This window comes from Culex quinquefasciatus, chromosome 1 (genome assembly GCF_015732765.1).
Source record: "Culex quinquefasciatus strain JHB chromosome 1, VPISU_Cqui_1.0_pri_paternal, whole genome shotgun sequence".
Taxonomy (NCBI): domain Eukaryota; kingdom Metazoa; phylum Arthropoda; class Insecta; order Diptera; family Culicidae; genus Culex; species Culex quinquefasciatus.
In genome coordinates, this window is record NC_051861.1 from 131,210,199 (window position 1) to 131,233,462 (window position 23,264).

General features: G+C 37.4%; 4 protein-coding genes across 5 annotated transcripts; 3 read left to right on the forward strand and 1 right to left on the reverse strand.

The window, feature by feature from the left end:
* The first annotated feature begins 5,277 nt into the window (after positions 1 to 5,277).
* Positions 5,278 to 11,884, forward strand: LOC6044348 (solute carrier family 25 member 35). Of its 2 annotated transcripts, XM_001861843.2 has the most exons (4): positions 5,278 to 5,329; positions 5,362 to 5,465; positions 5,973 to 6,714; positions 11,481 to 11,884. In XM_001861843.2, the coding sequence occupies exons 2-4, from the start codon at positions 5,463 to 5,465 to the stop codon at positions 11,669 to 11,671; spliced, it is 936 nt and encodes a 311-aa protein (XP_001861878.2). In that variant the 5' UTR covers positions 5,278 to 5,329; positions 5,362 to 5,462; the 3' UTR covers positions 11,672 to 11,884. The 2 variants fall into 2 exon arrangements, with proteins under 2 accessions (XP_001861878.2, XP_038105217.1); XM_038249289.1 differs by lacking the exons at positions 5,278 to 5,329; positions 5,362 to 5,465 and adding an exon at positions 5,536 to 5,779.
* A 99-nt stretch (positions 11,885 to 11,983) lies between these two features.
* On the forward strand, positions 11,984 to 13,288 carry LOC6044347 (dynein assembly factor 4, axonemal). Its single transcript, XM_001861842.2, has 2 exons — positions 11,984 to 12,983; positions 13,036 to 13,288. Exons 1-2 carry the CDS (start codon positions 12,072 to 12,074, stop codon positions 13,273 to 13,275), a joined length of 1,152 nt encoding a protein of 383 aa, XP_001861877.2. The 5' UTR covers positions 11,984 to 12,071; the 3' UTR covers positions 13,276 to 13,288.
* Positions 13,289 to 13,858: 570 nt separating this feature from the next.
* LOC6044345 (26S proteasome regulatory subunit 4) lies at positions 13,859 to 15,670 on the reverse strand. Its single transcript, XM_001861840.2, has 2 exons — positions 15,542 to 15,670; positions 13,859 to 15,323 (listed from the first exon to the last, which is right to left on the reverse strand). Exons 1-2 carry the CDS (start codon positions 15,542 to 15,544, stop codon positions 14,010 to 14,012), a joined length of 1,317 nt encoding a protein of 438 aa, XP_001861875.1. The 5' UTR covers positions 15,545 to 15,670; the 3' UTR covers positions 13,859 to 14,009.
* Positions 15,671 to 18,539: 2,869 nt separating this feature from the next.
* LOC6044346 (probable cytosolic oligopeptidase A) lies at positions 18,540 to 21,015 on the forward strand. Its single transcript, XM_001861841.2, has 2 exons — positions 18,540 to 18,777; positions 18,843 to 21,015. Exons 1-2 carry the CDS (start codon positions 18,689 to 18,691, stop codon positions 20,977 to 20,979), a joined length of 2,226 nt encoding a protein of 741 aa, XP_001861876.2. The 5' UTR covers positions 18,540 to 18,688; the 3' UTR covers positions 20,980 to 21,015.
* The last annotated feature ends 2,249 nt before the right edge of the window (positions 21,016 to 23,264 follow it).

A 23,264-nucleotide genomic window follows, 5' to 3' on the forward strand; every position in this document is an offset into this window, starting at 1 on the left:
CTGAAGATGAATTCTAATTTCAGTGAATAACTCAATCCTGAAGCTGAATTCTAATTCAAATGAATAATTCAATACAGTCCAGACTCGATTATCCGAAGGCCTGGCAAATTTTACTGCGGATAATCAAAACTTCGGATAATCGAATAACGAAAAAAAAAAATTCGTTGTCTTATGTTTGATTGTTGAGCTTTAGTATGACCCGTAAACTACTCTAATGTAATTTAGAATTTTTAAATCCAAGATGGCGGCCAAAATGGTGATGATGAAATATTGAAAAAATGCATTTTTTTAATTTACAGGCAATCAACCATTCAAATTTGACTTTCTTCGTGATTTGATTATCCGAAGTCCTATACCAACCTTCGGATAATCGAACTTCGGATAATCGAGGCTTCGGATAATCGAGTCTGGACTGTAAAGAGAAATATTTAAAACCTAATTAAAACATTACCTGCAATCAACAATAATTCATCAGTAAAAACAAATTTTAAGCAAGATGGTGTTATGTCATCTTCATTTATAAATTGATTATTTTTTTTACTTTCTCAAAAACTCGAATTTTGATTTATTGTTCCATCCAGATTCGATTATCTAAAGCCTTGATTATCCGAAGTTTCGATTATCCAGGTTTGATTATCCGAAGGTTTTTATTGCGCTTCGGATAATCGAATCAACAACATTTTTTTTTATTTTCTTGGTTTTAACATTCAATTTGAGTCCTGCGACCCAATTTCAGTCAAATTCATATAATTGATTGCCTTTAAAATTACAAAATGCATTTTCTTAATGTTTAATCAATGCACAGCGGTCTGAGAAGTGAAATTAGCAGAAAAAAATATTGCTATATATGGGTTAAGTTTTAGAGAAAAGAGATGTTCGGGGCACTTTTAGAACTCTACAAATCCAACTGTTTCATATCTTGACAATTCAATTTGGACTTAAGGGTCAACAGTTACAGCCATTTTAAGGTAAAAAAGATGTAAATTTAAATCTCGAAATGGCGCAACATTTGAAAGAGGAGATTCATATGGGACCACCCTAACGAAATTCGAAAATTGTCCAAATAAATGTTTTTCCTTGTAATTTTGTTCGCTGAATCTGAATCTGCCCTCAGAATTAAGCCAAAGTGTCAACAAATCGATTTTTGGTCATATTTTAGGTTTAAATGGTAATTTAAAAATTGAAATAAATATTTAATAAGTGAAATGACAATGTCATATAAAAATCGAAGTTTCAAACATTTTTGGTGCCTTTATTTAGCTTAAATATGATTAGGAAAACTCCCAGACATTTAAATATTAGGATAGCAAAATTTTTATTTGAGTTATCGAAAAAACCCCCATGAGATTTTTAAATCATCATTAAAAAGAAGTCTTAAGCTTTCAAATGCAACAAACAGAATGTTATTTTGTTTCCACCAAAAAAAGATACAAATATTTGAAAAAGGCTTATTTGAAAACGTAAAATTGCTCAAACTTTTGAACAAAACAAGCTAGCGACTTCGTTTTTTCGTCAAAAGACGCGTTTTTTAGTCTTCCAAATATGTTCCCAAGACACCAAAATTGCCAAAAATAATGCAAGAAATCTATAGAATAAAAACAATTTTTTGAAGGGTAACCCTAGCACTTTTCATATAAAATGCTGTAGAATGAACAGATTAAGAGATAGAAATTTGGTGTCTTGAGCAAAGTTGTTCAGAATTGTTAGCACTACAAAACTGCCGAATAAAGTATATCCCTATCTCATCAGAGTGCGGAGATAGATTTAGAAAAACTGAGAAAATTTAGGACCACCCTAGTATCATCATGAACAAAAGTCGTAGAATTTTGTACTGATCAAATGTTCCTTTGACACCAAAGCTCAAAAATGCTTCCCCGAAGCAGCAATATTTTTTTCCTGCTGATTTCACTTCTCAGACCACTGTGCAACGCCATCTTTGATCTAAGAATTTTAAATCACTTTTAAAAATGAGAATAACAAAATACTTCAAGATTAAGGATACTCTTCTGCCAAACACAACACATTACTTAAAATTTGGGTAAAATATTATTTTATTATTTATATAATTTAACCAATTTTTAAACGAATTCATTCGAACAAAATTCTCCAAGACTACAAGAGCTTTTAATTGCAGCAAGTTTGAAAGGACAAAAACTCAGATTTATGAAAATACAGTCACAAATTCTCGCAGAAAAAATATTTCGGATAATCGAAAAAAACATCTTCTTTTTTAGGTCATTGAGCTTAAATATGACCTGAAACGCTCAAATGCAATCAGCGCAAATGTAATCCAAGAAGGCTGGATAAAATATTGAAAATAATCGAATCATGTAAGAACTGCCAATCAACCACTCCAACCTGTCTAATTTGGAGTTAATGGACTCAAATTTAATTCAAAATTTTATCAAATTTGATTTGATTGAAAATAGAAACAAAAAGAAAAATATATCAAAAACTACACGAAATTTTGTATGTATTTTTGCAACATTTACCTTTAAGTTTAAAATACTCTGACTTAAAAAAAACTAAATTCAAAAAATATAAAAAATTAAGCCATAGTTTCAACATTTCAATAAAAAAAGTGTTTTAAATACATTTTACAATCATTAGTTTGGAAAAAAATTCAAATTTGAGGAAAACAAAAAAAAGCGAAATAAAACTAGAAAATTGAAAATTAATAAAAATTAAAAAAAAATGAACAACCCCAAATATTTTAATGATGATTCTAAATGCAGGGGAATGCCTTTTTAATTGGTTTCAGCTTCATTGAATTTTGATAAAAGTGTCCCCGTGGTTTCTGGATAATGCTTTTCTTGAAATTTTTATTGTCCCCTGATTTTTCGAGCCGATTTCGAAGGGGCAAAATTTTATATTTTTAGAGTAAGTTTTAGAATTTTTCAATTCAATTAAATTTTTATAAAATCTTAAAATTCTAAATCGCAAAAATTCTAAAATAACTAAATTTTCAATTCTTATTTTCTGCAATTCAGAAAACAAAAATTTCTTAAATTCTGATATTTTTTCTTTCGAAAAATAACCGTAGGAATTCTAAAATTGTAAAATTTTATAATTCCAAATTTCTAAAATGTAAAAATTTCTTGAATTCTACAATTCTCAAAAACAAGTAAAGTTATTAAATTTCAAATGTATCTGACAACATCTTACATACCTGAAATTCTAAATTTTTAAAATTCGGAATATCTGAAATTCTAAAAAAAATAGATTTAAGAAATTCTCAAACTTTGACTCTTATGTTCAAAGAATTAAACATTTCTAAAATCAACAATTCTTAAATTCTGAAATTCTTTAATTTGAAAATTCATCAATTTAAAAATAAATAAACATAAAAAATATATTATTTCAATATTAAAAAAAAAATAAACTCTAAAATTGTAGACTTCTAAAATCTAAAAATTCTAATATTTAAATATTTAAATTCGAAAGTACAACATTCTAAAATATATTTTTTTATAAATAAAAAAAATCTGAAATTCCAAAATTCTTTTTTTTTTTTAATACTGTAGAAATTTTTAAATTGTTAGATTAAAAATTCAAAATTTGTGATATCCCAAAATTTCAAAGTTCTAAAATTCTGAAATTCTGAAAACCTTTTTTTTAGTCTATTTATTATTATTAAAATTATAAAAATTCTTAAGTTTAAATGTCTCAAACCCTAAAATCCAAATTTCCAAATCCGAATTCTAAAAGTGTAAAATTCTAAATTTCTCAAATTCTGAAAAAAAAACATAAAAACAAAAAAAAACCTTCTAAAATTTCTTAAACTTTTATCGAGCCAATTTCGAAGGGGCCTAAATTGTAAATTTAGAATTAAGTTAAGTAAAATATTTAATACAAATTGCCTTCATTACAGTACTGGAATTCCATACAAAACTCACGCAAATTTGCACTTGTTTTAACGCTTTACTTTCTGTGTAAAATAATAAAAAAAATTCCCAACATCCCCACGGCCTCATGCATTTCTGAAAATACCAGAAATTTCATCATTTTGTGTTCATTCGAAATTTTGACTCGAATTTTTTCAATGTTTTTTTTTTTGCTAAATTAGGCCGTTGCAAATATTTTTCAAAGTTAAAATCGGCTGAAAAAAAATTTCCGAAAATTTCAAAATATTTATGAAAATGAAAGTTTAATCAACTGAAAACTAGTTAAAATACATATTCTTTCGTTTATAATCATATTTAGCATGTTTGAACTCCTTTTAATTTTTTTTTAAATTTCGATGTAATACCAATTACAAAAAAAAATGATTGGAAAGCAATTGGACGCGTGTAAAATGCAATTTGAAACACTTTTTTCATCCAAATATTAAAACCTAGGCTTGTAATTTCAATTTTTATATTTTTTTATTTTTTTGGTCCCCCTTCCCCCCCCCCCCCCCTGGCTTTGGTCAGAGTCGAGGGACATAAACTTCAAAAAATATTTGCAACGGCCTTAGTGTAAAACGCCCAAATTTTCACATTTTTTTTTTTGTGCAAATACGCATTGTTTTTAAATTTTTAAAATTGTTATCGAACAACGCCAAATATTTAATAAATGTAGAATTTTAGTTCTGTAGTGAAATTTACATTTATTAACTATTTGGTGTTGTTGCACAAGTTTCATGAAATGCTTTAATTTTTAAAATAATTTAATATTTTCACGATTTGCAAAATGGGCTCCCAACAACATGACATTCTGTTTTGATTTTCAATACATTAGAGTTAAGTTAGAGTTAGAGATTAGGTTAAATATTTTTATATTATACAAAATACCGGAGCATTAAAAAAAACTTCATTTTTTTCATAATTTGCAAGACGTTTATTTTAATCATCAATCATAATTCAAGTCTTTTTTCAGCTGTAATTTAAGCTTCCAATCAATGTTTACTGAATCTTAAATCAGTTTGACTAATGAAAATTTATACTTTCAGAATAAATTTATTTTCAATGAATCTAGGGAAAATTCTTAAGAAGGATGAAAAACTTTAATTAAAACTTGTATTGACCCTATAAAAAAAAAAAGTTCATCGACTTTAAAAATCTGTGAAATCTATTAATTTTAAAACGATCAACATTATTTTCTCTGAAAACCTACACACAACATCTCTATACAATAGCGAAGCTTTTTCAACGAAACTTTTCCTCACTCGACAAAAAGCTCTCCCTACCAAATTCGCCTGACGAAAAAACTTCCCAGCGCTTTTCGCTCCGCATTTTCCCGACATTTTCCGCCGCCGTCGATTTTCCACTCGTTTGTTTTCCAAACGCCCCATCGCATCAGCTGACTAGTTGACTGACACACATTTGGAGAAAACCAAAACAAAAGTGAAGCGATTTTTCTTGCGTTCGTGTGAAAACCCCTGACTGCAACGAAGAAGGCGCTGATCCTGGTGAAGCATGATCGCTGGTCGACGATAACCACGTGCTTGTCGTGTTTTGCGTCCTCCTTCCCCCCGCAACGCAATGGTAACTAGGATGTTTTCCGATCGCTCTCTACTTTATTTTGCTCGCCAACTTTGTTTACGCGATCGCGTGCGCACGTTTAGATGCCGCAAAGACGCATGTTTAGAAACGCCGTGGAAAGGTAGTAAACGGTGCTAAAAGTTGGCAAAACTCCGACGACGGCGGCGGTGACGAACGCGAATTTCGTCGTCGTTTGATGCAAGTCTAAAATAGATTCTCGGGGTGCATCTTGTCTTGGGTCAGTACGGCAAAAGTACGCGCGATTGACGAAAGTAGTGTTGGAAAGTTGAGCGGGTTTGGTTTGGAATTTCTTTAAAGTGCGTCAAGTTATAGAGTTGATTTGAGTTTAATTAACTAGTTTTAATTTTGAAAGTGCTTTTTAAACTGTTCAAACTAGTCCCAATAGAAAATCGTTCAATTTCTCTCAAAGCAAATCGATACAATCTTGTCGAATTACATAATTGCGGCCGCCCGGCAGTCGAAAAATCGCCAAATTTTCCTCGTTCGCAGGCCGTCGTCGATCCGTGGAGTACCGCCGGCATGGACTTCCTGCTGGGAGGTTGTGCGGCCACCTGTGCCGGCATCTTCAGCAATCCGTTCGACGTGATCAAAACGCGCCAGCAGCTGCAGGGCGAGCTCGGCGATCAACCCGGAACGCACCGCAACCCGTACCGGTCCATCTTCAAGTCGTTTCAGTCGATCCTCAAAGCCGAAGGAATCGCCGGACTCCAAAAGGGCCTGGTCTCAGCGCTGGCATTCCAGTTCACCATGAACAGCATCCGGCTGGGAATCTACCAAACCGCGGAAAACTACGAGTGGACCCGCGGCCGGAACAAACTGACCTCCCTGCTCTACTCGATCGGTTGGGGCGGCCTCAGCGGAGTGATCGGTGCGACCGTGGCCTGCCCGCTCTACATGATCAAAACGCAAATCCAGGCCACGTCCCACGGGAAGTACGCGGTCGGATTTCAGCACAACCACGCGGGGACGTTCGACGCCCTGGCCAGGATCTATCGGACGTACGGCATAACCGGGCTGTGGCGGGGCTACCCGGGAATCGTGACCCGGACCGCCGTTGGGTCATCCGCCCAGTTAGCGACCTTTTCCCAGTGCAAGGAGTTTTTCGTGCAGTTTGAGTTCTTCCAGGAGTCGGTCATGGCGACGGCCTTCGTGGCCAGCATGTTCAGCGGGTTCTTCTGCTGCGTTTTCATGTCCCCGTTCGACGTGATCGCGACCAGGCTGTTCAATCAAGGTTAGTGTGAGTTTGGGCTGATGTGCCTTAGCGTTTAGATGAATCAGCTCAGTGTCGTGATAGATTGATTGTCACGACGTGACAAAGTCCGCGATTTTGAACTTTGCACTTGATTGTGCGAAAAACATTTCAAAACATTTTTTTCATGTTTTCTATTAATTTATTTTTCCTGCCTAGTGTCGTGATGGGGGACTTTCTTTCATAATAAAAACACAAATATTTTGCCATGAATAAACAACACGTCTTATTTCACATGAATCAACCGCAAAACTGATTTTTTTTTTTTTTTTTTTGACAATCTTCATGCTCTCTTTCGCCGTTTTCTCACTCTCTCGCTAACGCTAAAGTGCCTAATAGAAAGTGGGGACAAGGCACTCAAAATGCAATGCTACACCCTTACCAAAAATCATGATTTTTTGAGTTCCAAATCCCACTTTTCATACGATTTTTTCAGTTCAACCCATATAACCATTTTTATGGTTGTAGTACCTGAACTCAAAAAATCGTATGAAAAGTGGGATTTGGAACTCAAAAAATCATGATTTTTGGTAAGGGTGTACTCACAGTTGGTCACTCAAAATTTACCAAGCGTTTAAATGGAAGGTGTTCATTTTTTGACAAAACCTTTGGAAGAAGTAGAGATTGTAAGCACCTTATCTGTAAGATCTTGGAGGTGCTCAATTTTTTGACAGAAAATCGCTGGGTTCTCAGTTTCTCGTGTCCCCACTTTCTATTAGGCACTTTACACTTTCTATTAGGCACTTTAGCTAACGCACTCAAAGTGCAATCTGTCAAGTTAGCTAACAAGGCAATATTTCGACGGTAACATTTCAAAAGGCATCATGTACATTTTGACACTTTCTGGGTTATTGCATATTCTGAAAGTACTCCTAATAAGCTACCTCTACACCAAAAGAGCAAAAGTTACTTCAGTAAAGTCTGTTTAATCATGATTTTAAATAAAGTAACATAAACAAAATCTCTGCCATCAACAGTTCCTGTTTATATAGCCCTGTCAACCTGTCAAACAAAAGACTACATGAACATCGTGACGAAAAAAAAGCAACATGAACAAAGCGCCATGTACATTCGGCGAAGAAAAACGAATCATAACAAAGCGTCCCCCTCAATGACAGCAGGGTGATATAGACGTTGGTGATTTCAAAAGAAGTTATGTTTGTTTTTCTCAAATAAAATTACGGAAATAATGTTTCATTGAATTTGGATGATCAATTATCAACAAAAGCAACGTTTTTCATCGTTTGTTATCATTAGAACATCTTCTTTTGCTTTTATATTAACCCTTTCAGGCCTGAATTTTCAAAAAAATATTTTTTTATCTAATGGGTTATGGGTAATGGGTTAAAATGGGAATTGAAAAATGATGCTCAACATTCAAGTGCGTTTTTCTCAAAACGCATGGTTTGTACATGATGCTTTTTGAAATGTTGGCGTCGATTTATGAAGGTGGGCACTTTTTTGCGCACTTAGGGGAAATATACCCATTTTAATCACCTCAAACCGTTCGACCAATTCTCATCAATTTTGTCGTTTTCCGCTATTAAATCAACATGTTCAGATGTATCAACAATGGAGAGTTGCTTGCTCACTTTTATTTAAGCTATTTATTACTTTGGAACAGTCAAAAACACTTTATGTAAGCTGTAATTCACGATCAAAGTGCTGATAGGCCGATAATAGAAATAGGCTGAAAAAGGGTATAGTTCCTCTAGTTATGACAAATAAAAAATTTTATAATCAAAACTCAATAAATATTATTATTAAATATTCGAGCCTGATATACTCATCCATAAACAAGTGTTCTTAATATCGGTTCAAAGAAAGTAAATATAAATTTAAAAACAAATCTGCAAAAAAAAACGGTCGACCTTTCCCCGTCGCACGCTGAGAGATTGCAAACACATTTTTGGAGTTCTGAAATTTTTAATTTTTTTTTTAAGTTTATGTCCCTCGACTCTGACCAAAGACGAGTGGGGGAGGGTAAAAAAAATAAAAAAGTATATAAACTGAAATTACGAGCCATTTTAATGAAAAAAGTGTTTTAAATTGCATTATACACCTGTCCAGTTGTTTTGCCATCAAAATATTCAAAATATCTAAGTATTCAGGAAAATTTTATTTTTTGCGACAAATATTTTTTTTTGCGGTGCTGTACATTGGAATTTTATAAAAAAAAATCAAAACATTTTTAAACAAACCCAAACATGCTAAATATGATTATCAATGCAGAAAAATGCATTTTAGATTGTTTTCAGTTGATTAGATTTCTATTTTCATGGAAATTTTTAAGTTTTATGGAGAAATATTTTTTTTTTGCGCCCTGATTTTTCAGACCAATTTTGAAGGGGGGGGGGGCGACATAAATTTTTAAAAATATTTGCAACGACCTTAATTCTTATTTTCGAAAATTCCTCAATTTTCAACTACAGAAATTCATAAATGTTAAAATAAAATAATTTTCAAATAATTAAACATAGCATTTTAAATTTAAAAAAATCACAAATTTTAAGATTCCAAAATAACAATATTCTAAAATTGCAAAATTCTAAAAATAAAAAAAATACAAATTATAATTTTCTTAAATTCAAAAAAAAAATCTCAGATTCCATTCTTCCTTTTTTTGACAAATACCGTAGAAACTCTAAAATTATAATAATTTCAGAATTCTCAAATTCTAATATCCCCAAAGTTCTTGAAATTCTAAAATTCTGAAACTCTAAATTTTTCAAATTCTAAAATCCTCAACAAATTTCAAATTCAAATAATTTACATTTTGTAATTTGTGAAATTTTAAGTTTTAGAATTTTAAGATTTTCTCGTACTGACTCAGAGCAAGGGTGAGATGTAGGTGTAAGGGTAGTACATGATCGGTCAAGGCCCGTTCTTACACTGAAAATTGCGAATTTAGAATTTTAAGATTTTAATGTTAAACAATTTTTGAGTTTTAGAATTTTTTAATTCAATTCAATTTTTGATAAAATCTTAAAATTCAAAAACGTAAAAATTCTAAAATTACTAAATTTTAAATTTTTATTTTCAGAATTTCAGAAAACACAAATTTCTTAAATTCTGATATTTTTCCTTTTGAAAAATAACCGTAGGAATTTTAAAATTGTAAAATTTTTATAATCAAAATTTCCAAAATATCAAAATTTCTTAAATTCTTATATTATCAAAAACAAGTAAAATTCTTAAATTTAAAATGTTTCAGACATCATCTAAAATACTTGAAATTATGAATATTTTAAATTCTTTGAACATAAGAGTCAAAGTTTTAAGAATTTATGAAATCTTTTTACTCTAAGAATTTTAGAATTCTGATAAAAAAGTTTTTCAGAAATTCTCAAAACTTTGACTCTTATGTTCAAAGAACTTAAAGTTTCAAAAATCAACAATTCTTAACTTCTGAAATTCTTCAATTTGAAAATTCATCAATTTAAAAATAAATATACATATATAATAGAATATTTAATTATTAAAAAAAAAATCTCTAAAATTGTAAACTTCTCAAATTCTAATATTTAAATTCTAGAGTACAACATTCTAAAATCTCAATCTTTGAAATTTGATTTAAAAAATTCTGAAATTAATTTTTTTCCTTTTGAATAATACTGTGGAAATTTTTAAATCTATATATATAAAAAATTTCGACGGTTTTGTTCGAACGCGAATCAGTTCGATACGGAGCGTCGGATCGAGGTGGTCTTTGTTGCGTTGGGTTCGTATAAGCCCAAGGAAGGTTCTTACGCCAAAAAGTAACAACTTTGGCCACTCTGGAACCGATTCCGGAAGGTCTGCAGATTGTATGGGAAAAGTTACGTAAAATCAAATTTTGATCTCAGGAGGCTGAATAGGTAAACAAGCTAAAAACGTCAAGGAGCAAAAAAATGACAAGACGAAGTTTGTCGGGTAAGGCTTGTTGTTAGATAAAAAAATTCAAAATTTGTAATATTCCAAAATTTAAATGTTCTAAAATTCAAAAATTCTGAAAACCTTTTTTTATTCTATATTTATTATTATTCTAACTAAAAATTCTTGAGTTCAAATGACTCAAACCCTAAAATACTTTAAAATCCAAATTTTCAAAGTGTAAAATTCTAAAATTCTAAATGTCTAGAATTAAAAAAAAACCTTAAAACCAAATAAAAATGAACTTCTAGAGTATAAAACTTTAGAAATTCTCAAAGCTTTAATTCTTATATTCAAAAAATGTGAAGTTCGAAAATTCTAAAACTCTTAGATTGTCAAATTCTAAAATCATAAAATTCAGACATTTTTAGTTTAAAAATATGGTGGCGATTCATGTTAGTAAATTTTCGACTAAAAAGCTTTTTTCTAATGTTCTAAACTGTTCTAAAATTCATATATCGTAAAATGTTACAATTTAAAAAATTCTAAACTTCTTTTTTTGATTGGGTTCTTTAAAAAATGTATACATTGAGTGTATCCCGCTTACTCCGATGGACGTTGACTTCAGGTGTGAGGGGGGATCGTGGGGGGGATACACTCAATGTTAAATTTTTTGATAGCACCTAATAAAAAATAAGTCAGGAATTCGTCAATGTAAAAATTCTAAAATTTAAAAGATTGAAAAAAGTCTCAGTTCTTTAGAGTCAAATGTGTTACTTTTTGTTAGAAATTTATGTCAATTTTTATTCCAAATTAGCAACATAGCTCTAATATTTCTTTAATGGACAATCAAAATAAAATAATAAAAATACCCCAAATTTCTCCCGTCTTTCCAGGCGTCGACAGCCGGGGTCGCGGCCTCCTGTACACCAGCGTCTTGGATTGCTTCAGCAAAACACTGCGCGCCGAGGGCCTTCACGGGCTTTACAAGGGCTTCGTGCCCAACTACTGGAGGATCGCGCCGCACACCATCCTGAACCTGACCTTCTGGGACCAGTTCAAAAGCTGGAAGGACCTGTACTACTAGAGTGTGTGTTTTTAAAAGTTGGGCGAAATGCTTTGAAATGCTTTGACTAGTTTTAGCGGGACTACAAGACGACAACGTGATATTGTACAATTCTTTTTTTTTACTTATTAACTGTTAGGCTTATTAAAGAAAGAGAGAGAGAGAGTTTGTAGCTTGTAAGATATTAGGCAATCTTTTTTTCCGATTTTAAATGCACCGAACGAAACGAAACAAAAAAACTTCTAGATTTGTTAGCAAATGAAAGAATGCCGTGCGTCAAGGGTTAGCTGAGTGCCCGTTAGGTAGCGGTGAGTTCCCCCAAAGTTCCCCTCTTTCAAACCTCTCAAAACACGTGCTTCGTGACCATGGAAACCGTTGAGTTTGTTTGATCGTTTCAGTTTTTGAAGGAAACACGCGTAGCATGCCAGTGATTTTGAAGCAGGTTTCCTGGAGTCAGGAAGCGGACCAGGTTACGATTCGGGTTCAATTTCCGGAAAATTATCTGCGCCCGGAGGAGGTCTTTACGAGTGAGCAGTTTTTGAAGATCAACAAGCCACCGTATTACTGGGAGGCCTTGCTGGCCAACCCGATTTTAGATCGGGAAAGTCGATGCGCGATTCTGGAAAATGAGGTCGTTTTCAACCTTCGGAAGAAGGAACCAGGTTTGGAGTGGACCCTGCTGGAACTGGACGTTCCGAGGGGGGAACGTGTCCGGTTGAAGGAGGAACTGCTGGCCGCGCACCAGAAACGGCTGGAGGAAGAATCGAAGCAACGATTGGTCGAAAAGGACCAGAAAAAGAAGGAGGAAATTTCACGCCAGATCGAGCGGGACGGAAATGACCGCACCGCCATCGAGAACCTGCTCCATGCTGCGAAGCAGCGTGAACTCGAGCGCATGGCAGAGGTGAAGAGAAAGGACACTCCCCGACCGAAGGCTCCTCCCCCGAAGAAAGAAGCTCCTCCCCCTTCGGCCGTCAAAAAACCCGCCCCGGCACCACTTCCGGCGATTCGACAAAGCGCCACCCTGCAAGTGTCCTTCACCGAGCGGAACTTCGTGACGCCCTCGCGTGAATCGCGCGAACCGGAAGAGCGTGACTGGATCCAGAAGCAGTCCGCGGCCAAAAAGGCGATCGGTTTCGTGGACGACGATCTGCGGCCGGAGGAACGCAACCCGGAGTGGCTAAAGGCGAAGGGGGACTCGTTCTTCCAGCAGCAAAACTATCTGGGCGCCATTTCGGCGTACACGGCCGGCATCCGGCTGACCGACAAGTACTACTCGCTGTTCCTGAACCGGTCGGCGGCGCATTTTGCGCTGGAGAATTATCAACGTTGCGTGAGTTTCTTAAAAAATCTAAAATTTGAGAAATTCTAATCAATTTTCTTAGGCAGAGGACTGCTCGGCGGCACTGGAGCTGCTCGTTCCGCCGATCGAGGCCAACCGGAAGGCGCGCGTTTCCTGTTTGGCGAGGCGCGGAGCGGCCCTCGCCCGGATGGGATTCGTGCGGCAGGGCTACGAGGAAATGGTGGCGGCCGCCCGGCTGGACCCGCAGAACGATGCGCTTCGCAGGGACGCGGAACTGCTTGGGCGGAAGCTGGAGGAGGAGGGGTCAAGCGACGGGGATTAGCGGGTTTGAATAAATTTTGCGATGACGTTTTTTTCAATATTAGTATTTTAGGTTAGAATTACAGTCGACTCTCTGGCTGTCGATCTTCTCGATATCAATATTTCTCCAGCTGTCAATAATTTTTTCAGTCCCTTCAAGAAGCATGCTTTGATTTTTCGTTCTATAATTTGATAACTCCCTCTCTTGACGGTCCCTTCAATATCGACAACAAGAGGGTCCACTGTAATATTTATAATTTCGTGGCATTTTGTGGCTTTTGGTGTTCTGGCAAACAATTTTCTGGCGAATTACTTTCTGTTCCGACTCCGTAATGTCCGTAAGTCTCCAGTGCTTCCAGTTTTAAAGCAGTGTACGCACTTGGTAAGGAACTGGTCAAGAAAAAAAGCGAAGAAAATTCACAAGAAATCGCTCCCTCTTCTTTGTTCTGCTGTTTGTAAAGCTGTTTCTTGACCCCTTTTCTTGAGAGGTGCGTATTGGCCCTACATGTGAATCTGTTGTGTATTGGATTGAGATGAATTTTATTGGAATGTTACTTATCTTGTGTGTGGAAATTTCTCAATCTAAATAAAAACACCGCAGCAGCTTTGATTCACTCTCGCCAGAATGGTTTTTATTGAGGTTTTTTTTTTTCTTTGCCGATTACACAAAAGCAACCCTGCTTACTTTTAATACGGACAGGAAAAAGGTGTTGGGCTAATGCAAAATGAATAGTTTATAATTAGTGAAACACGCGCCTACAGATATAGTCCCTCGGGGGTGCCCTCCTTCTTGCGGTACAGAACACTCTCCTTGGATTTCTTAAAGTCTTCGTTGGTGACCTTCATGCGGCGCTCGCGCAGTGCCATCAGCCCCGCCTCGGTACAGATCGCCTTGATGTCCGCCCCGGACAGATCGTCCTTGGCCATAATCAGCTCCGACAGGTTCACGTCCTCGGCCAGCGTCATTCGCGCCGTGTGGATGTTGAAGATGCGTCGCTTGGTCTTTTCGTCGGGCAGGGGAAACTCAATCTTCCGGTCAATTCGTCCCGGACGGATCAGGGCCGGATCGAGCGTCTCGATACGGTTGGTGGCCATGATGACTTTGACGTCACCACGCGAATCGAACCCGTCCAGCTGGTTCAGCAGTTCCAACATGGTTCGCTGGATTTCACGCTCGCCACCCGAGTTCGAATCGTACCGCTTGGTTCCGACGGCGTCAATTTCGTCGATAAACACAATCGACGGCGCGTGCTCCTCGGCCACACGGAACAACTCGCGAACCAGCTTCGGGCCATCGCCCAGATATTTCTGAATCAGTTCCGACCCGACCACTCGCAGGAACGTTGCCGACGTTTGATTGGCCACGGCCTTCGCCAGCAGGGTCTTCCCAGTTCCCGGCGGTCCGTACAGAATGACTCCCTTCGGGGGCTTAATTCCCATCTCCTCGTAGTACTCCGGATGGGTCAACGGAAGCTCCACAGATTCCTTAATTTCCTGGATTTGCGTGTCCAACCCACCAATGTCCGCGTACGTCTCCTGCGGTGCCTTCTCCAGCTTCATCACCGTCACCATCGGATCGGTGTCATCCCCCAAAACACCCACCACGGCGTGAACTTTGTGGTTCAGCAGCACGGAACAACCCGGCTCGAGCTGGTCCTTGTCCACAAACGACAAAATACTCACGTAATGCTCGCTGCCCACCGAAGTCGACACGATCGCGTGATTATCGTCGATAATCTCCTCCAAGTTCCCCACCGACATCGGAGTTCCCCGCAGGTCATCGACCTTGGACCGTTCCTCCTCGTTCTTCTCGTCCTGGGGCTTCAGCCGCTCCTGGTTCCGGATGAACTCCTCCTCCATCAGCAGATAGTCCTTAATCCGCTCCAGCTTCAGCAGCTTCAGCCGGCACCGGGTGTGCGGAGTGACCTGCGGCAGCTTCATGGCCGCGTCCGGTCCCTTGGCCTTGCGCTTCTTCTTGCCGACTCGGGTCGGAATCGGGGGCTCGTACTTTTTCTTCTTGTCCTTGTCATCCTTCTTGTCGCCACCCCCGCCGGCGGACTGATTTTGACCCTGCGGAAAGAAAAGCAAACCGGAAAAGATTAGTTAGTTTGTGTCCAGGATGACTGGCCATTTTTTTTGCTGCGACAACATAACCTAACAAATCCGACGGAACAAAAGACGACATAAACAAGACATTTCAAAAGCAGGGCAAACTCGCAAAACTCGATAATCTTCAGCGGCTACCCAATCAATCGCACTTAAAAAGTAATTATTTCAACATTTCTTACCATTTCAAAGTCGAAAAATCAGCAAAAATTGGAAAAGTTTGAGGAAGCTGCTGTGTCGATGGTGAGTTTACACTTTTCTGTTGAATGAACCACTGACAGTTCGGTTTTTGTGAGTGAGTTTGTGTGCGTGCGTGTTGGCAGATCGCACACTCCCCCTGCGACTGAAGATGCTGAAAATCAATTCTCTACACGCCAAAAGGGAATTGGGTTCAAAATGATACGGCAGTGAGTAGATCAGTAAGCAAGGTGAAAATGAGTAAAAATTTTAATAAAGTTATTATTATCTACATGTGAATTGCGTGTACGAACACGGAAATGTGAGGTTGAAAATAGTATTGCGGATTTCGGAGATTTTTAGACAATCGTGCAATTTGTGGAAAGCTCTCGAACAAAGTGCACACCTCAAACTACAGCAGAAAAAAACTTTCCAAAACACATACCCTAGTTTGAAACTGTTATAAAGTGGTCGAAAGCATCAAAGCTCAGTCGAGACACGCACCACTTTAGGCGAGAGGGGGGGAGAAGGGGTAGGATTTCAAGTGTGCAAATATTTGGTGTGCAGTTATGATTTGCAAGGGTGGAGAATTTGGTGCAAAGTGTGCAATACCAGACATCAAAACAAATGGTGCGCTTCTAGAAATATTTATTGGTGTGATATTCACTCCAGCTTACTGTGGTATACGTTCGTTTGATGGCTAGTTCCACACTGAGTGCCGCACTCATTGCTGTCAAAGTGTTTCTTTGAAGAAACTCGCGCTATTTCCGCACGAGTTTAGCCGCCATCTTGGAACTGAAACTCTAGTGCCGCACTCGATATTTTTTCAGTTTCATGCGAGTTCCACGTGCACTGACAAATGACGTTCGATTGAACCAAAACTGGCACCGACGAGTGCGGCACTCAGTGCCACACCGGCTCATCAAACGAACGTACCATTAGATAAAAGATTACTAATACTAAACAATGAAATTTAACGATTATTTTGATTAAAAACAGTCAACTTCCCAGTCACGACGTTCTACCAAGTCGAAATATTCTAGCAGTGCTGGTTCTGCCAGAATCCTGCTAGAACGGTGGAACATGTCTGCTAGAATGCTTTGAGAATATCCAGCTATGTGAGAACTCTGCTAGAATCCTGCTAGAACGCCGTGACCCTGTGAGAGCTCTGCTAGAATCCTGCTAGCAGGATGATAGTAGAGCTATCACAGAGCTGGATATACTTACAGCATTCTAACAGAAATTTTCCACCGTTCTAGCAGGATTCTGGGAGAACCAGCTCTGCGAGAATATTTCGTGACTGGTTTAGTGTTTTAGCCACTGTTCTAGCTGAAAGATACATGCATAACAACGAGCAAAATATTTGTAAAATTTGATTTGAATATTTTGTTAAAAAATTTCTAAAATTCCGCTAAAATTCCTGGAAGGAGAAAATTGGTGGATTCATTTGATTAACCAATGAAAATGCCATTTTTGGGGTCCTGAAAAAAATATTTTAATGAAATAAAAAAATATCTTTAAACAAGTTGTGGTCGAGTTTCGCTAACTTGAAATTTTATAATTTTATAATTTAATAATTTCAGAATTCTAGATTAAATTTTCAAAACAACCTATCCCTCATGGGTTTCCTATGCACATAGGGCCTTTTGAAAATTTAATCGAGAATTCAACAATTCTAGAATTTTAGAACTTAACAATTCTAGAATTTCATAATTTAGAAATTTCGAAATTTTAGAATTTAAGAATGTTAAATTTTAGAATATTAGAATTTTAGAATTTTAGAATTTCAGAATTTTAGAATTTTAGAATTTTAGAATTTTAGAATTTTAGAAGTTTAGAATTTTAGAATTTTAGAATTTTAGAATTTTAGAATTTTAGAATTTTAGAATTTTAGAATTTTAGAATTTTAGAATTTTAGAATTTTAGAATTTTAGAATTTTAGAATTTTAGAATTTTAGAATTTTAGAATTTTAGAATTTTAGAATTTTAGAATTTTAGAATTTTAGAATTTTAGAATTTTAGAATTTTAGAATTTTAGAATTTTAGAATTTTAGAATTTTAGAATTTTAGAATTTTAGAATTTTAGAATTTTAGAATTTTAGAATTTTAGAATTTTAGAATTTTAGAATTTTAGAATTTTAGAATTTTAGAATTTTAGAATTTTAGAATTTTAGAATTTTAGAATTTTAGAATTTTAGAATTTTAGAATTTTAGAATTTTAGAATTTTAGAATTTTAGAATTTTAGAATTTTAGAATTTTAGAATTTTAGAATTTTAGAATTTTAGAATTTTAGAATTTTAGAATTTTAGAATTTTAGAATTTTAGAATTTTAGAATTTTAGAATTTTAGAATTTTAGAATTTTAGAATTTTAGAATTTTAGAATTTTAGAATTTTAGAATTTTAGAATTTTAGAATTTTAGAATTTTAGAATTTTAGAATTTTAGAATTTTAAATTTTAGAATTTTAGAATTTTAGAATTTTAGAATTTTAGAATTTTAGAATTTTAGAATTTTAGAATTTTAGAATTTTAGAATTTTAGAATTTTAGAATTTTAGAATTTTAGAATTTTAGAATTTTAGAATTTTAGAATTTTAGAATTTTAGAATTTTAGAATTTTAGAATTTTAGAATTTTAGAATTTTAGAATTTTAGAATTTTAGAATTTTAGAATTTTAGAATTTTAGAATTTTAGAATTTTAGAATTTTAGAATTTTAGAATTTTAGAATTTTAGAATTTTAGTATTTTAGAATTTTAGAATCATAGAATTTTAGAATTTTAAAATTTTAGAATTTTATAAGGATAGTATTTTAGAATTTTAAAATTATAAAATTCTAAAATTCTTAACAGTGACGAACTCACGTGTATTCCCACTTTTGGGCGATCTGTGCAGAATTTTACCCAAATGTGTGTTAACTAGATGTTGCGTGTAGTATCGTATTTGCGTGCACAGAAATGCCTAAAAATTAAGCTTCAACGACTAATACCTGTTTTCCGTGTACTCAGCCCGACCTGTCAAAGTTACGAAAACACCGCAACCGCGATCGCGAGTTCGAGCTGAAAAATTGCACGCAAAAAGTCTCCCGGAGGAGAGAGCATGATAAGAACCTGAAATTTCACCGGCACCACAACACAACAGTATCACTTTTCCCGATGGCCGTCTCGTTTTGCGGCAAGCGCCTGCTGCTGACCCGGTCCAGCCTGCTGGCGGCCAACCCGCGCCGCCACGGTTACATTGTGCTGTAAGATGTTATTGGAATCGCGGATTGCTTCGATTGTGAAATTCACTAAACTTTTTTTTCGGTAGGGTTCCTGAGATTGGCGAGGATTTGCCGGAGCGGAATCCGTTGACCAAGTCGGAGAATGGGCTGCCGGAGTTTAACAGCGTGACGATTGAGCGGTGCGTGGGCACGATTGGCCAGCAGGCGATCGGGGTGGAGAAGGGCCTGAAGGAGTTGGAGGCGAAATTGGGTGCGGGTGGGGAGGGTGTGGATGTAATTCGGGACGTGCTGGTTCCGTTGGAGTTGACGGGGGCGCCGCTGGAGACGACGTGGGGGGTTGCGAAGACGCTGTACCTGGGGAACAGCTCGAAGATGCCGACGAAGAGTTACATGACGATTCACGAGAGGGCGCGGAATGCGCGGCGCGGGAAGTTTGTGAGCGTTCCGATTTACGAGGCGTTGAAGGGGGCGGATGTGGAGAAGTTGGGCCAGGAGGAGAAGCGGCTGGTGAGCAAGTATTTGCTGGAGTCGAAGCTGAACGGGATTGAGGTGGATGAGCGGTCGAAGCAGGAGCTGCGGGAGGTGTTGGAGAAGTTGGCGCAGGAGCGGACAAAGTTCCACGGGAAGAGGGAGGTCGCGGTGAAGAAGTTTTCGCACGTGATTAAGGATCCGGCGTTGATGGGGGAGTTTCCCTCGGGGGTGTTGCAGGCGCTGGCCGTTGATCAGAGTCAAGTGGTGAAGGGACCGTGGAAGATTACGCTGCAGCCGTTTGTGGTGCAGAACTTTTTGGAGTATTGTCCGGATCGGACGCAGCGCTGGAACCTGTGGCAGGCGGACACTCGCAAGTGCTCGAATCACACGGACAAGGCGTTGGAGAATAGTACGCATTTGGAGGTGATCCGTGGGTTGCGGAAGCGCCAGGCCAAACTGCTCGGTTACGAGAGCTTTGCGCACATGTCCATGGAGACGAAGATGGTGGAATCGATTGATTACCTCCGTGGAACGCTTTCCGAGCTGCTGCAGTACGCTCGACCCGCCCTGGACAACGAACTGGCATCGCTCGAGGGATTCGCCAATGCGAACGGATTCAAGGGCAAGCTGGACATTTACGACGTTCCGTACTGGCGCCGGCGTCAACTGACCGACGTGCACCACTTTGACAAGGAAGCCCTGCGGGAGTACTTCCCGATGCCAAAGGTCCAGCAAGGACTGTTCAACCTGGCCGAGTCCCTCTTCGACATCAAAATCGTCGAACGAACCTCCGGCGTGGACACGTGGCACGAGGACGTCAAATTTTACGACATTTTCGACGCCAAACACGGCACGGAACCGCTGGCCGGATTCTACACGGATTTGTACTCGCGCGAGGAGGAAAAGATCTCCGTCGCGGGCAATTCCGGCTGGATGGTCGGAATCGTCAACAAGAGTGTCGTCGCACAGGAAAAACCCCTCGCCGCACTAATCTGCAACTTCCCAGCACCACTCTACGGCAAACCCTCTCTCCTCTCCCTCGACGACGTCCAGATCCTGTTCCACAAGTTCGGCCACGCCCTGCAGCACCTCCTCACCGAGACCCACTACAGCGAACTGGCCGGCCTCTCCAACGTCGAATGGGACGCCGTCGAAGTCTCCGGTCACGTCCTGACCCACCTCCTCCAAGACCCCGACGTAATCCGCTCCATCTCCTCGCACTACGGCACCGAACAACCCCTCCCGGAAGAGTGCATCCTGGCCATCCAAAAGCGCCACACGCACCTCGCCGGATACTCCCTCTGCCGAGAACTCTACCACTCCAACCTGGACCTCGAGCTCCACCTAACCTCCGACTACTGGCTGGACATCGTGAAAAAGCTCTACCCCCTGTTCCACCCCTTCCCCCTCGATAAAAAAGACGCCCACCCATGCTCGATGACCCCCATCTTCTCCGGCGACTGGGGCGCGGCCTATTACAGCCGCCTCTGGTCCCGCCTGGTCGCCGCGGACGTCTATTCCGCCTTTGCCGAGGCAAAATCCAAGGGAGATGCTCTGCCGGAGGCCGGGCGCCGATTCCGCAGCACGTTCCTTGCCTCGGGCGGTGGGTGCCATCCGGCGGAAGTGTTTCGGCAGTTCCGCGGGCGGGATCCGTCCCCGAAGGCGCTGCTGCAGTTGTTGGGAATTTACAAGCCCATTCACGGAACGGGTGCGGCCAGTGGGGTCGGAGCGGCACCGAAAAAGGAGGAGTAGTGACTGTAGTCAGCGGGAAGAGATTTGAAAAAGATTATTGTGTAATTATGACGCTTGTTTGAAACAATAAAATACGCGTTACGTTAACTTAAAAAATGTTTCGATTTCTGAGAAATTCAAAACTTAACTAAAAGCTTTTTTGGTTTTTCCATTATTATATTATTATTATAGCTTAAGAATTCTTTAATATTTCCTTTTTATTCAATTTCAATAATTTACTTTCATTTTATATTTTAAACTATTTTTCTTTTAACGATTTTTTCAAAATAAATTTGTCTTTAAATAACTTTAATCATCAATTTATTTATAAATTTATAAGATTATTGAATCTTATTAAAAAAGAAATCTTAAATTTAGAAAATCGAATTTAAAATTGAAAAAATAAATGGTGTAGCTTCGCTACCAGATAGGGCCCCAAAGCCTTTTATTAGCTCCTTAGCAATATTTTTTAAATTTTATGGTTTTTGTATTGCTGAATTTTAAATTTTGTTCATTTGAAATTATTGGATTTTTGAGATTCCATTTTAACATTTTTGTATATGCTTCGTGAGTTTTAAATCTACAATTTCGTTTATTTCTTTGTTTCTAAAATTTGGATTTTTACTTTACAACATATTTGAGTAAACCATTCTATAGCTTTTTAAATCTTTGAATTTTTTTAATGTTATATTTCTAATTTTTTTCATAATTTATAAATACGAAAATTTTGAATTTCCAATTCCGGTAATTCAATTCCTATTTAACATCTTTTATTTTTTTTATTTCGGGAATTTTAGATTTCTAAATTGAACAAAAAATATTTTAGAATTTTATTAACCCTCTAACGCCCATGGTTGCATCAGAGAGACACTGATTTTTTCACTTCAAAGGGGTTAAGGCCATTGGAAATATCTTTCAACGGCCTAATTCGGAAGTAATATGTTTCAAATTTTTTTTTCAAATTCCTGCATTTTTAAACTAAACAATTTTTTTTTTATTCTTTGTCCTCTATCTTAACCTATACCCTAACTGGCTCAATCGGCCTTGCCATCACGGAGCCGTGCGTCTATTTATAGATCCGAGATCTATTGTTCTTCGTCTTGATGGATGTTGATGATCTCCTGGGGGTCTTGTTGGAAGAGCCTTCCTTGCTTCCTTCACGCGTTGTGGTGTGGTTTGTTGGTCATCTTCCCGTCCATTCCCCACTCACCCACCGCTAGTTGTTGTAGTGGGGGGAGTGGCATGTGTGTGTGTGTGGTAATTAATTACCGTGTATCTGTTGCTCCCAGAGGGAGCAGGGGGTTCAAGTTGCCACCGAAAAATCGGTGGCGAGGTGACCGGGCGGGATTCGATCCCTGATCGTCTGCTTGAAAGGCAGATCGCTTAACCATTCGGCTAAGTACCCGGACGAAACTAAACAATTGTTGAATTTTTATTGTATTATCTAGATTACGTAAACTTTACATTTTGAAATTGTGTAACTTATTAATTTTATCACAATGTTTTGCATTAATGTTATATTCTTTAATTTATTAATATTTAGTAAAAAATAGGAATTTCAAAATACAATTTGAATTTTTAATTATATTATTTATATATATTTTTTATTTTAATTTTTTTTTGCGTTTTATAATGTTTCTAGCCCGATTCCTGCGCATTTTTTAATTATGTAATTTAAAACATAATATTATTTTTTTATGAAAACCAGTAGCAATAAACCAAATAAATCAAAATTGACTAAAATTGGGTTGTAGAACTCGAATATTAAATTCAAAAGTAAGAAAATAAAATAAAAATTGTGGTTCGATTATCCGAAGTCCTATACAAACCTTCGAAAAATCGAAACTTTGGATAATCGAGTCTGGATTGTAAATATTTTTTGAAAATTTCAATATGAGCATGAGCATGAGCATGAGAGACCACCCATGGTTGTCCTTCTCCGTTGCTGAACAGGACCGTAATATCCCATCAGCACAACTGGTCACACGCTTCAACGATCAAATCCAGAGTTTTTTTTGAAAAGGACCAATAAACTATTGTCTTTCATATGTTTATAGGACCTAATCAAAAAAAAGTCGAGAAATGATGTTTCCCTTATCAAAAGCATGCATGAATGCGCTGAAAAGATAAAACATCACGATCATCAAAACTAGAGCCGGTGCGAATAGGAAACAGTCGTTGGCCACCAACGGCGCCCGCTATGTCAGTTTGTAGATCTCGAGGGGATGGGACGGGAATGTTAGTTAGCACAGGCTGCTACCAAGGGTGGGTTCTATACGATATCCACACCCCGCGTGTGCCGGAAA

Bases quoted from the DNA above. Each gene is read 5' to 3' on its own strand.
- LOC6044346 (XM_001861841.2), top strand. From the start codon at position 18,689: ATGGCCGTCTCGTTTTGCGGCAAGCGCCTGCTGCTGACCCGGTCCAGC. The intron at 18,778-18,842 runs GTAAGATGTTAT...TTTTTTCGGTAG, and splicing joins CGCCACGGTTACATTGTGCT to GGTTCCTGAGATTGGCGAGG.
- LOC6044348 (XM_001861843.2), top strand. The intron at 6,715-11,480 runs GTTAGTGTGAGT...CCGTCTTTCCAG, and splicing joins GACCAGGCTGTTCAATCAAG to GCGTCGACAGCCGGGGTCGC.
- LOC6044347 (XM_001861842.2), top strand. From the start codon at position 12,072: ATGCCAGTGATTTTGAAGCAGGTTTCCTGGAGTCAGGAAGCGGACCAG. The intron at 12,984-13,035 runs GTGAGTTTCTTA...CAATTTTCTTAG, and splicing joins TGGAGAATTATCAACGTTGC to GCAGAGGACTGCTCGGCGGC.